The 13,925-nt window shown below is 40.7% G+C and overlaps 1 protein-coding gene across 4 annotated transcripts in view; it reads right to left on the bottom strand.

The window, feature by feature from the left end:
- The window catches only part of KNDC1 (kinase non-catalytic C-lobe domain containing 1), a 94,546-nt gene extending 87,992 nt beyond the window's left edge, over positions 1-6,554 (bottom strand). For 2 of the 4 annotated variants that reach the window (XM_078391270.1, XM_078391269.1), the window contains exons 1-2: positions 6,063-6,467; positions 3,015-3,213 (exon numbers count right to left, since the gene is read on the bottom strand). In XM_078391270.1, the coding sequence (XP_078247396.1) occupies positions 3,015-3,213; positions 6,063-6,326 (463 nt within the window). In that variant the 5' untranslated portion in view covers positions 6,327-6,467. Of the gene's footprint in view, positions 1-3,014; positions 3,214-6,062 lie in introns of all 4 variants that reach the window. The other 2 variants (XM_020795011.3, XM_078391271.1) reach the window with 2 other exon arrangements.
- Positions 6,555-13,925: the final 7,371 nt, after the last annotated feature.

Raw genomic sequence — 13,925 nt, 5'->3', positions numbered from 1 at the left:
GTCCTAAAATGGCTGCCCTGTGTTTTCCAGACCCATGCTTCGCAGGGCAGCCATTTTAACAGCTGATCAGCGCTCAGAAAATGGCTTCCCCTATGAGCAATCTTCACTGGACGACGAGGTAATTTCCCCATTGGAACGCATTAAATGGGTTTCAATGCATTCCAATGGGGAATTGTTTTTCACATGACGACGATTTCACTTAACAGCAATTTCAGGGGAACGGATTATCGTCATCATGAAGGGCACCACTGTATGTGCATGCACATGTGTGTGTTTGCAACATCAAAGTCTGATGGTGACCAGGGCAAGAAGAAAAAAGAAAACCAGACTCTGTGGTATATGTGGTCTCAAGGTGACACAAAATTCTCAGAAGTGAAAAATCATTAATGACAAATCAACATTTCAATTAATTAACATTGTTTAATCAATGAAAGTGTACAGCTCTAAAGATTAGCTTGCAGTTAGCAGTAAAAGTATGCATCAGTCTACAACTGGGAAATCTTCTATCGTGGGATAAGAAAAATGAAAAATGGTTCACTTTTACTAACCAGCAGAAGTATGTTCCCATTAACAGCACAGAATTCAAAAAATGCCTTCACTCATGGGGGAAAAACACTGATCAAAAGAGACCTTTTAAATATTGGAGCTGGTAAGTTGAAGCATAAGAAACCCTTTGTAGAAAATTGAGGAACTGATATTATGACAGCATTTATGAGAAAAAGTAATTGAATTATATGTTCACATATGCTGAATTTGTGTATATGGTTATATCAACTTTCTAAGAGTACAAAACTTAGCTTAGTGGGTGTATTTTTATTTGTAAATAAAATATGCAAACTTATTCTGAATTTGCTATTCAGATGTTGACAAAATAGGCAGGAATTTACAAGGACTAACTACACATCTTCAAAATGAGGGTTTTTTTCCCTAACACACACAGAGAACATCCAGATAATAAACAGCTAAATAATATAATGTAGTCTATAATCTGAGTCAGCATAACCTTGACTGCAGTAGAGTTCAGATGTAATGCTAGACCACAATTTAGCACTATAAGAACAGCCCTAGCCTTCTCTTGGACTTTTTTATTCCATGCTTGCTTTGTTGCTCAAAGAGGGGTTCAAAGCCTTTTCACTTCTACTTTTAGCTGAGCCCAGCTTCCTATGTCATCTGAATCCAGACAAACTGCAGTTGATGTTAGCTACCGGAAACAAGACACTTTCAAACTACACAGTCTACAAAGCTGGACTGTTTTAACTAATGTTACATATGCATCATAGGTTACAAGTTTAGCAGGTGAATGGAGGTACGGATGCTTTATTCTCCTTAGCTATAACAGGCCAGGAGTCACAGAAGGGAGAAGGCATACAATACCCCATATATAAATAATGGCAATGCAAGGTTATCTGCAAAGACTGTCAGAACTTTTGACTGCTAAGAGAAAAAAGAGCTGAGATAAATAAATTCTGTTGCCAATCACGACATTTCCTTTCCCTATGCTGGGATGACACACAGCCTGAAATTCTGTTTCACAAATTGCAGCTTGTAACTTGTGTGATGTCATCATCCTTGGGCATTTTGGGGGCACTGTTGCAGTGATTTTCAGGCACTAAAGAATTCCCTTTTGCGTGCCTTGGCAGGTGGAAGAAGGCACAGCTATAGATAATGCCACCATTCAAGTTAAAACTCTTAACTTTCAAAATAGGATTTCGGATATTGCCTAAAACGGGACAGAGGAAGTACTTAGTGGCTCCTTCAAGCAGGGGTTATGAGTGCCTCATCAGAACACCCCCTCTTCAAATCCTCCATGATTTTGCCCTACTAAGACGTGTTGCGTGTATTAATTTGTGAATAGAAAATGATATGAAACGTACGCTCTTTCACTTCTGTTTTTTACAAACAACTTAAACTACTGATGTACAGGTAAAGCTCTCTAATAGAATATTTGTTTAAAGGTAAGTTTCCTTAGTCTAGAAATTTTTTTTCTTGTACTGCTTCTGGACAGAACAACTGTCATTCTAAGGGCTATGTTTTAGGGCTGACGCACCAAATGGTAACTGAACTATGAACAGGATTTCAGGCAGTGAGTTTCAACTTGTAACCATCTGTTACAGCTGAACAGGGTTCTGATCTGCCAGAAAGCTAGCAGGATAGATCAGGGTCATCAGCTATGGCATGGGCAGGAGAAAACATGGCTACCTTATCTATTGCCACTTGAGAAGTTTTACATATTACTCAGCGTCCTCCCTAACACCACTTGCATGGCTACTCCATCCCTTTTGTTTACTTCCAGCCTTCTGCTATGTAATGCTTGAAACACTCAGTGTGCATTGTTATACTGCCTTCATCACCATCAAGGCACTCTGCCAATAGTGGTTGCCCTGACCACCACTTAGTCAACAGTGGTGAAAAACGGAACACAGGTAAACTATGGATTTAATAATTAATAGCTCATTCTAAGATTTAAGAGACAACTGTTCACTGGAAGAAGCAAGAAGAAAGTGACTTACCTTTCATTGGTGTTGGCCTATTGTGCATTTAATTATTTATACTATCTGCTATCGTTAAGGCAGGTTACCATTTTCTACTCAACTATTCCTCAGTTCATACATAACGTCACACAATCTATCACAACCCTTTGAGCTGTCAGAATCTCTACATTTAAGTCTATATCTATAGCACGTTCAGACCAGAGTACGACAGCATTAATCATGCAGACCTTTTGGTAGATATTGACTAGACAACTACAAGGACTGAAGTCAAAAGCTGATTAAATTCAAACTAGAAACCATTGTTCAATACCGTAACAACCAAAGAGACATACTGTATTAGCGGTCACAAGCTAATTTAACTTTACATGGGCCAGCATTCATCTCTGCATTAAGAAACCATGGTTTCCAGTCTAATTAAAATCCATGCAGAAATCTGATGGAGAGAATATAATGTTTCACTACATCCGCTCAGCATGAGTTTTTGTACTTTCCAACAAATTGCCTGGAAGCATCAATACTTACCACTGATCTGTTCCATGAAGCATACATTGCCATTGGTGTTAAAAGCCAAAGTGTCAGGAGTAATGCAAAGTGTCTGGAAGATTGCAGAATGGGCAATGCTCTTCAGGGACTGGCTACACTCCAGGCAAACAGCCCAGATATCTTGCTCAGTAAGACAGCTATCCCGCAGTGACAAAACATCAGCAAGAGACACGTTCTCCTGCCAGGACATGAATTCAAGAATTACTCCACATTTCATGACATTACTTATAGCCAACTGTGTCAAATATAATCTATAATACCCAAACCCATTACGCTGATTCACATGCATTTTCATACACTGCACTATTATGATGGCCTTCAATTCTTCTATTCACCCCCCACTTCTTCTCTACACCCCTCCACCTTCATTTCTGTTATTTTTCTCTCTTTCTCAGTAACATCTTCTGTTTGTAATTCTAACTTTCTTCAAACTCCAAAATATATTTCATATTGACTAGTTGATAAGGATTGCCACTGAAAACAGCCATGAGGCTTATGGAGCACTGGTCCGCAGAGAAAATGTCTTAATTTATTTCTTTTCTCCCCAAACTGTTACTAAGAGCCTCGTGGCGCAGTGGTTAAAATGCTGTACTGCAGCTAAAACTCTGCTCACGACCTGGGGTTCAAATCCCAGGTAGCCGGCTCAAGGTTGACTCAGCCTTCCATCCTTCCGAGGTCGGTAAAATGAGTACCCAGCTTGCTGGGGGGGCAATGTGTAGCCTTTATAATTAAAATTGTAAACCGCCCGGAGAGTGCTTGTAGCGCTATGGGGCGGTATATAAGTCCAATAAATAAATAATAAATAAATAAATAAATAATAGCAAATATAATTGGGGTCAGAGTAGCCCTTCTATTATACAGAATCAGTCTTGGTTTCTTAAAAGGTAAGAAGTCCTTGAAAGTTTTTCTGCATCAGGTGCCACAGAATTGTACACACTTTGGGGACTCCACACCTTGCATTGCTACTCTACCTCAAATAGCAAAATGTCTGGGCCATCCCTGATTAGAATGTATCATAAATGGATTTTTTTAGGAGGGGAAATCCCCAAAGGAAATGTACGTATATACTTGTGTATGAAACAAAATTAAAATGGTCTTGGACAGAGTGTCCAGGTAAATTAAAATGAGTCATTTTTATAAACATTGAACCTTTCTTAACATTTTAGGACTACATTTGAGTCTCTTTTTAAATTGAATGGGTTTTTCAAGCAAGACATAAAAGAAAAACATCAACAAATTAACTAACTCAAAAGTTTTCTTTTCTTAGTAAAATTATCTTTTTAAATATTTTCAGGTAAATATGTAGGGCAGTGTTTAAGCCCCAGCAGGGTAAGCTTACTCTTTTCTGCTTGTACAAAAAGAATGTTTTCCTTCATTAATAACAAAATTTACTAAGAAATTAACAATAAAGCAAAAGATAAGGTTTGATTTCAATCAAAATGCACATATATCCAGAAAGCTTGATTTACTTTTTGAATGCTTCTTTGGGGTACTACGATTAGGAACAGGACTTGAATGCAACTGTACCCTCCTAATGTGCTTCACTATATCAGTTGCTCAGTAGCATTCTGATGCCAATAATGGAGGTAACGGCCAGAACCCTACTGGGGATATACACTGCATAAGTGTAGTTATTTAATTAGAGATGATTAATGAATTGCTGCATATGCTTAAATCCCATCCCAAGGGACTCAATATAAGCCCACGGTTCTTAGGCCACTGTCAAATGTAAAATATTGTGTTGCATCTGCTGTCATTCCCAGCTATATTTCTTAACCCTTACCGTCTCACAAGCCCCATTAGAGATATGCATTATACCATGTTGTTCCTGTTATTTATTTATTTATTTATTTATTTATTTATTTATTTATTTATTTATTTATTTATTTATTTATTTATTTATTTATTTATTTATTTATTTATACATACCCCGCCTATCTGGACTACTCGTCCACTCTATATATCAATAACCTGGGATTAATTTAGTCACCAATCATTGTCATTGTTTACAGAATCCCATCCTGGGGCAGGAACTGAATATCAAAAGGAGCCTTAAGAGGTCATTGCCAGGTGTGAAATGTTGCATCAACAACAACTTGTGTGCAGGAAACAAACAGTCCTTTTGTGTTGGGGCCAGGTATATCTCCATCAATATTTGCCATGTAGTCCTACGTCTGAGGAAGTGGACTTGTCCATGAAAACTCATATTAAAAGATAGCAGTTAGTCTTTATAATGCCACAATGTGTTTGTCTTCTTCATTTTTAGTTTTTGATATGCTAGCACAGCCTGACATAGCTGCTGTTCCTAAAACCACAAAATCCATTCTCAGCGTAATCCTCAGCATGGGCTTGATCCAACCTAGGTTACTTCCATGAGAGTTAAACTTTTCTCGCCCCTAAAATCACAACACAAAGTGGAACATGCATCCCAACCTCACTGTCTTAAAAAAAAAAAATCTGTTGTCCACTCGTTTCAGCCAGTCTGGTTCGGAAGGAAACATACCAGATTAGCAACTTCTCTTTTTCCTGCATTTTGTTCCACAGCAGCAAGGCTCATACAGTTCCTTTAAAACAGAAATCAACGTTTGCGGCTGGTGTGTGGCTAAAGCTAATGCATACAAAGGAGCTCGGATAGATTTCATGGCAAGTGGCTCAGGATCAGCCCGTCCTATTTACAGAAGAGTCTTGATCAGCGGCTTCCTAGTTCACCGTAGGGTGGGTTCACCATCTCCTTCGGCTGTCACCTGCTTGAGATGTTGTTCCTCGGCTCCTCTCCGCCGCCACTAGACGGAGACGCCGGTCTCCCCAGGGGAGGAGGGCGGCAGGTCAGCCCCACAGCCGGCCGAGCGAACTCTCCGCGCCAAGCACGTTCGACGGGAGCAACGGAGGCAAAAAAGAGAGAAAGTCTGGGAAAGGCGCGCAGCCTCGCCTAACTACACCACAGGCGACGCGGCTAACCCAGAAAAACGCCAGCTGAACCCCCCCCCCCCTCCACGGGCTGTCGGAAAAGGCTGCTCCCATACTCACCTCATCCTCGAGGAGTGCAGGCAGAGGTTCGAAGGCACCGTCGCTCTCCTCCACCTGCTCCTCAACCCACGCGTCCATGGCCGCGGGTTGCTTCCAGGAGGTTCCTTTCCACGGGGCGAGGGATAAAAGTTGAGGCCGGAGTGGTCTAAGCGCCTGTCTGTGTCTTCTTCTTTTTCTTCGCCCGCCAGAGCCCTTAATGCAGGCTCTTTTGCAGAATTTCTGCTCGAAGGTAGCCCTCGACCTAAAAGAAGTCTCGCTTCGCATGGACTTAGTTCGGAAACGCCGTCTCCCCTTCCCGCCTCGTTTCCAGCCCTTCGCCTCAGAGCCGCGCCCGGTTCGCCCCGTCCGGAGCCGGAGCGTTTGCTGTGCGGGCTCCCATAGCAACAGGCGCTCCCCCAGCTCGCCGGCCTTCCCACGACGCGAAGCCGTCCAGCCGCGGCGAGAGTCGAGACCCCGCCTTTCTTTCTTTCTCGGCGGTCTGGGGAACGAGAGGAAGTCCTTGGGTGTAGGAGAGTGGCCGGGAGTGAGGCCTCCCTTCGAATTGGGAGGTCAGGGGGTCTTGGTTTGCAAAAGGAAGTCTAAACAGATTAAATCACAGAGCAATTTTTGGTAGATTAGAATCTCATTTTGAAAAATATACACAACCAGGTCCCCACAATTTATATCGTTATGGGGCTTTAAAATGCAGCAGGACCTGTTCTGTGTATGTAGCTCGTCACCTAGGGGTTTGGCTTGGTTTTGCCTGGCAGAATGTTAAAGGGTTACTTTTCTGGACTTTTTTTTTTTTATTATGTGTGCTGCTTGCTACCTGCCAACCCATGGTGACCTGATGAATTAGCGAGTTCAGGTCTTGCAAATTCAAGGCCACCTCTTCCTTTATCACGTCAGAACATCTCCTATGGGCTCTCCTTTTTTCCCTGCTGTCTTCAACATTTGACGAAGCGTATCTTCTTTACATTATTAGCACTCCCAGCTCTCATCAATAACAATAATAATTGCAGGCAGACAAGATATGAGAAGCACTATAATCTCAGATACACTTTCACTTTCTTTACAGAACTAGATTGCAAATATTCTGATATATTTTCTTTCCTGAACATTGAAGTGGCTTTAAATCCTCCATGTTGTCACATTGGCTCAACTGAGATATGAAAGAGGGTTCATCTTCACAATACAATACTGTATAGCTGAAAAAAGGGAAAAACTGATAGCAGGATATTGGTGTCTCTCATTTACTATGCGTTTAATTCAAAAAATGAGGAGTTTCCTCTCCTTTGCACATTTTTACAGATTACTTAGTCATAAAGGACTGTACTAAATTTTAGGAGCATCATGGATGGAGTACACATTTGTTACACTATAATTAGAAGTGTGCTCTATTTTTAAGAGCTTTGTTTACTGCCAGATTGCCTGAAGGTTTTCATTTTAATTTAGTTTAGGTGAAACCACAAAACCTGGAGAAGTGTAGTATACATAAACATTTCTTTTATATTTTAGTGATTCAGTTTCAGTTTTGTTTAACATTTATTTTGAAGGTGGCAGTTTCATTAATGCTGTTTCTATCTGTTATCCTTCTCTATCTTTTAAAAAATGTATTCCTACACACTCCAGAAAATCACATTTTTATGTAAGAAGAGGAAGAAAAGACTGGCAATGACTGAGTGTAGCTCTGTGTGATGTAGCAATGGGAATGCGGGAGTAAAGAAAGCAAATACAGTAATGCTTTCTTGCAATTTTAACATCCTGCCATTAAATATAAATGTGTAGGATCAGCAGGTGAACACACCATAGTGTTAAAGACAATCCCATGACCAGTGGCATGTATACCATGTTTTTCCCCCTACTGCTGTGATATGGAACCTTTTTTTTACAACTTGAACACCTAGCAGCTGTATAAAAATTTTTGAGATGCCATTGTGCTCTTCTAAAGAAATACACCCTGCAATTGAATGTTACAGCTGTTGTTGTTATGTGCCACTAAGTCGCCTCCAACTTATGGTGACTAGGAATGAGTGATCTTCAGAATGTCCTGTCCTTAACAGACCTTTTCAGCTCTTGCAAACTCAAGCCTGTGACTTCCTTTATGGAGTCAATCTGTCTCGTATTTGGCCTTCCTCTTTTCCTGCTCTCTTCAGCCTCTCCCAACATTATTGTCTTTTTCCAGTGAATCTTATCGTCTCATATTGTGCTGAATGTATGATAACTTCATTTCAACATTTTTTGCCTCCAGAGATCATTCAGGCTTGATTTGATCTAGGACCCTCTTGTTAGTTGTCCTGGCAGCCCAGGATATCTGCAAAGCTGTTCTCCAGTACCACATTTCAAATGAATCCAATTTTGTCCCCTGTCAACTTTCTTTACTGTCCAGCTTTCAGAGCAATATTTAGTAATCAGAAATATAAGAGTGTGGTTAATCTTTATCTTGGATTTTACCATTGCTACCTACTGTAGAGTACTAACAAAAGTTAACTTGAGTGTCATCACCATTGCCTCCTCCACCAATGTCACCTTCAGCTACCGCTGGTGCCTAGTACTGCCTTGAAGAGGATGGATGCATCTTAGTCTGGCATCTCAGCTGTGACCATTCTGCCTTAGGTGGCCCTACTAGGAATCCAGGCTCATAACAGAGTCTAGCTTCCTGACGGCATTGCTCTCAGCTTCACTGACACACTCAAGTCCCTTCACCACATTAAAGTGTACCTCCAAGAAAATGGTATATTACAATTGTTGTTGTTGTTTAGTCATTAATTCTGTGTAAATCCATGGACCAGAGCATGCCAGGCCCTCCTGTCTTCCACTACCCCCCCCCCCCGGAGTTTGGTCAGATTCATGTTGGTAGCTTCAGTGACACTGTCCATCCATTTATTTACAATAAAGGACTACAAAGATGCAGGGCACTTTATGAAAGAGAGTATGGGTGGAGAGAGAAGTCTTTGTTTACATGTTACATATTTATTCTTCATTTTAGAATGATCAAAAACAATCCTGCTGGCTCACTCCCAAATATGGAGTTTTACCTTTTTCTAAACAAGAAACAATTGCATTCAATAATTACATAATTGTTTAATAGTTAACATTCCTTTCTTCTCACTGTGTTCAAAGACAATGGAGACTGGACTACTAGATAAGGGGACAGCTGGCCCAGCAAGCTCAGCCTATTTCCCAGACAGCTGCTCCTTCCTTAAATCTAGTCCAGAAGGTTAGCTTGGCTGTTAGCTTCGTTAGTTAATATCTTAGTCAAGTGTCACCCTGAAAAGATTCACTAAAGTAGGGCTATTGAATTGGTGGAACTAATGGAGGAGCAGACTCATCAAATCCCCACTGATTTAGTGGGTCTACTAGAGTTGCAACTTAAAACACTAAGCAATAAGATTTAATCCACTGATGAACATCAGGATAAAACACATTTATTGGAGATAATCATAATTGTCCCATCTCTCCATCCTACGTCCTTGGGGAATCAAGTGAAAATGCTGAAGTAGGAAAAAGGTAGAAAAACTTGAAGAACTAAAATGTAATGTTGCTACTACTTTTTAAAAAATGCATCTAGACATTGTCTAGAAGGGTGGGATATAAATCTAATAAATAAATAAAATAAATAAATGGAACACCAGGAATTACAAGCCGTGTTTTTCTTCAAATTGTTTATCTTTGGTATGAGCTTAAAACCTGATTGTGAGAATAAGAGGCTGACTATGTAGGCTTTTTAGCCCACTGTTTGGAGCATTAGAATAGTCAGACTCTCTTTCTTTTTTTCAGTATCATAAGCACTTCAGCAATGCAATCATGTATACATGTACTTAGAACTAAATTTATTGAGCTCGATGAGATTTATTTCTAGATAAGAGTAGTATTACAGCCGAAGACTGATTGCTGTATTTTGCATTTCATCATCCACCTTTTCTTCCTAAAGCATAATTGTGTTTCAGGAGTAGAATTATGTTAGATTATAAAGCATTTAGACCACATCTGCCTCCTGAGTTCTGTATAGTGCCTTGTCTTTCAGGCACTCAACAAATACGAAATATTATTATTAAATATTAAAAAGCAAACACTGCAGTGAAAGAGACTTGCTTTATTAAATGTTGCCGTTGTTGTCCATTCATGTAAAAAACTATATTGTAATTGGTTACTCTTCTTAAATACCCTGCATCAAGAACCATACAACCTTGATAATTAGATCTTCTTTTAACACTGCTCAGGTATTGACCTTGATTTCTGAAGTTTTTGTTAGAGCAGAGTGCAAGAACGAAGTCATAAAGCATGATCAAGCTTTTGAAAAAAATGGGATGCATATATACCTATTTTCCATTTTAATTCTGGAGTGTAGCATGTAATGGATACTGCCCTTTATTGCCTTGAAACTTATGATAAATAGCATTGAAAACCAAACAGTATTGCAAACCTATGTGTGTCTTACTCAGGATTAAGTACTATTGAGTTCGGTAGGGCTTACTCCCAGGTAAATATGAGTAGGATTATATCCAACTGTTCTTGCTATTAATCATACTTAACATCCATTTGTTGTTTCATTTATTATAGGCTCAACAGAAATTATCCTTTAAATAAAATCACAGGTTTGTTTAAAACACTTAAATGCAGATCAAGACAAAATGTTTTAAGCTACTGTCTTGATATTTGTTTAAGGCAGAGCAACACATTCTTACAGAAGAAAAGTATAAAGCGGGCAGAGATAGGACATATGTGTCCTTCCAAGTCTTGCTAGACTGCGATTCCCCACCGTTTCCAATCGCCATCGGCTATGCTGGCTGGGGAGTTGCAGTCCAGCAACATCTGGCAGGCCACATGTTCCAAACCTTTGCATCAGCCAGGATGCTATCATATTTTGCTGACAGGGCTTCTTTGCTTTTCAGAGCAGCATGAAAAACAGAACTCAAACAGGACTGCAGCTATAACATTTCTGGTTATCATGTGGCTGTTAAAGAGAAATATGGTCCACAAAAAAACAGTAATGTGAATTCCTACTGAAGGACTCTCCATCATAACTGAGTCAGATTTGCCCACCCTTCACAAAGTGACTCTTTCTTCCAGAGCAGTTCTATTTCAGAAAAGAGGGGTCATCTTCACATACTAGGCCAGACAAGCTAATACAGAACTCGTAGGTGACAGACATTTTGGTTTCTAATAGCCGTAACTTGACACAAAGATCTTTATGCAGAACTCAAAAGGTACTCATTTCAAGTAACTTTCTGTTACATAGATTGCAGATATAATTTCTTTCAATACCCCACATCTTCTTGCCTAGTTAGCACTGGCATAAGGTGAACAGCATAACCTTTGGAGGCAAATTGCCACAAGTTAAGAAATCGCCATATGCATTATCTGTTTTATACTGTGTATATCAGTGTGCACTGATAATACTTATGGTGACTTCTTAACTTGGAACAATTTACCTCCAAAAGTTACACTATTTCCATAGCTATGCAAGATGATTTGGGTGAGTAAATTTTACCACAGAATTCTGCTGTTTCTTTAACTTTCATACATGCGGAATGGGATGCTGCGGTCCCCCAGAGTCATGTTTGGGTATAGAATTCATCAGGGTCATAGGTAGGTCAGTGCAATTGGAGCAGTTTTTCCCCTGGACTTCAAAGACTGACCTGGCAGCCTCATATACACCTATAGGAAAAGGTAGCCCTGACCACTTAGGAAGAGTAAAAGATGAGAGATCAGGGTAGCAGGCCCCATGGAGGTAGTAAATATTAGGTCTACCCAGGGCTCAGGAGGCCAGGCTATTGGGATGGGTAAACAGCATCCAGATGCAGGACATGACTAGATCAAGCCCTCTCTTGTTAGAACGAAGGTCTACCCAGATCTCAGTGGATTTCTGGACTGGACAGTACAGAATTTCAGCTTATTTATATATACATATGGTAATCTAAACTCACTTTCTTGCTCTCTCACTCTCTCACACACACACACATACACACTCTAAGAAACACTTGTGACTTATTTTTGTAACTCTTACATTACTGCTAATTCCCTGTTCTGGATGGAGATTGTGCCAGGGGAATTAGGTTAGGCATCTTTCAGTCTCGAGAGACTATGGTAACGTGCTCTGTGTGGAGGACCTGGAACAGCGTCCAGTGTGGCTGAGGAGGCCAACTCGAGAATGACAATCCCTTCCACACTGAAGACAAACACAATCTGTCCCCTGTCCAGCTCCCTGATTTTGCTGCTTCTGGGACTGCCTCTTCACCCCAGCCTGCTGGACAAGGGTCTCTTCAAACTGGGAGAGGCCATGATGCACCACCTGCCTCCAGGCTGAACGCTCCAATGTCAGGGTTTCCCATCTGTTGAGGTCCATTCCTTCAGATCCCGCTTGCAGATATCCTTGTATCACCGCTGTGGTCTCCCTCTGGGGCAATTTCCCTGCAGTAATCCTCCATACAACATGTCCCAGCTAACGTAGACATCACTGTTTCAGTAATGTATACATGCTAAAAATTCCAGCTCATTCTAGGACTACTCAATTTGGAACTTTGTCCTGCCAGCTGATACCAAAAATGTGTTGGAGACAATGCATATGGAACGTGTTCAGCTTCCTCTCCTGCCATGCACAAAGGCTCCAGGACTTACTGCAGTACAGGAGTGTGCTCAGGACAGAGGCTCTATAGAGCTGGATCTTGGTATCTGCCGTCAGCTTCTTATTAAGGCATACTTTCTTTGTGAGTCTTGAGAACATGGTAGGTGCTTTGCTAATGCGTTTATCCAGCTCAGCATCTAGGGAGAGAGTGTCAGAGATCATTGAGTCAAGGTACACAAAGTCATGAACAACCTCCAATTCTTGTGTGGAGATGGTAATAGAGGGAGGTGAGTCCACACCCTGGCCCATGACTTGTGTTTTCTTCAGGCCGATTGTTAGTCCAAAGTCTTGGCAGGCCTTGCTAAAACGATTCATGAGTTGTTGGAGGTCTTCAGCAGAGTGGGCAACAACAGCTGCATCATCGGTGAAGAGAAAGTCCCACATGCATTTCAGCTGGACTTTGGTCTTTGCTTTCAATCTAGAGAGATTAAGGAGCTTTCCGTCTGATCTAGTCCGGAGATAGACACCTTCTGTTGCAGTTCCAAAGGCCTGCTTCAGCATGACAGCAAAAAAGATCCCAAACAGGGTAGGCGCGAGGACACAGCCCTGTTTCACTCCGCTTCAGATGTCAAAGGGATCTGATGTTGAGCCATCGAAAACTACGGTGCCCTTCATTCCCTCATGGGTCTATTCCTCCAGGGGAATAGACACTGGAATTTTCAGGGAATTCAGGGAATACAAGATGTGTTCATTGAATTTTGAGGCTATCCCCACTTCTAACCTGCAGTACTTTAAAATTCAGAAGGGATCAGAAAATACCTTGTAATTCATTTACTGCAAGTTTTTTTTTGTTTTGGGTCTTTTTTTAATGCTTGAAGATAAATTTTGAATAAGCTGCATATTTGTGTCACATTGTTACATAGAAACAGAACCACAGTTTGACTGCCATGGAGAAACAGATGTTTTCAAAAGGAGCATCTTTGCAGATGTGATTGAAAAATTGTTTGGTGGAGCATACGCAGTCTCCAAGAAAGAAAGAAAAACTTTGACCAAAATCCTGTTGGATATTTATGTGTACAAAAAAGGATTTATGGAGTTGCTGTGGCCAATATGACTAATTGATAAGAAGCTGAGTGTGTGTCGAATACATGCTGGATGTGTGTGTGACTGGGCACCTGCCAATGTGCAGTTGTCACCTCATCAGTTAGCTGTGGCAACTTCTGTGACTGCTTTTGCACATACATAAATATTTAACTCTTAAAAAGACAATGGATCTCCCCCTCCCTCTCCACAATTCTGCATGGATAATTAGTGTA

The sequence above is a fragment of the Pogona vitticeps genome, chromosome 3, assembly GCF_051106095.1.
Source record: "Pogona vitticeps strain Pit_001003342236 chromosome 3, PviZW2.1, whole genome shotgun sequence".
NCBI lineage: Eukaryota > Metazoa > Chordata > Lepidosauria > Squamata > Agamidae > Pogona > Pogona vitticeps.
The sequence above is the reverse complement of the archived record's forward strand: the minus strand, read 5'-3'. Positions and strand labels throughout refer to the sequence as shown.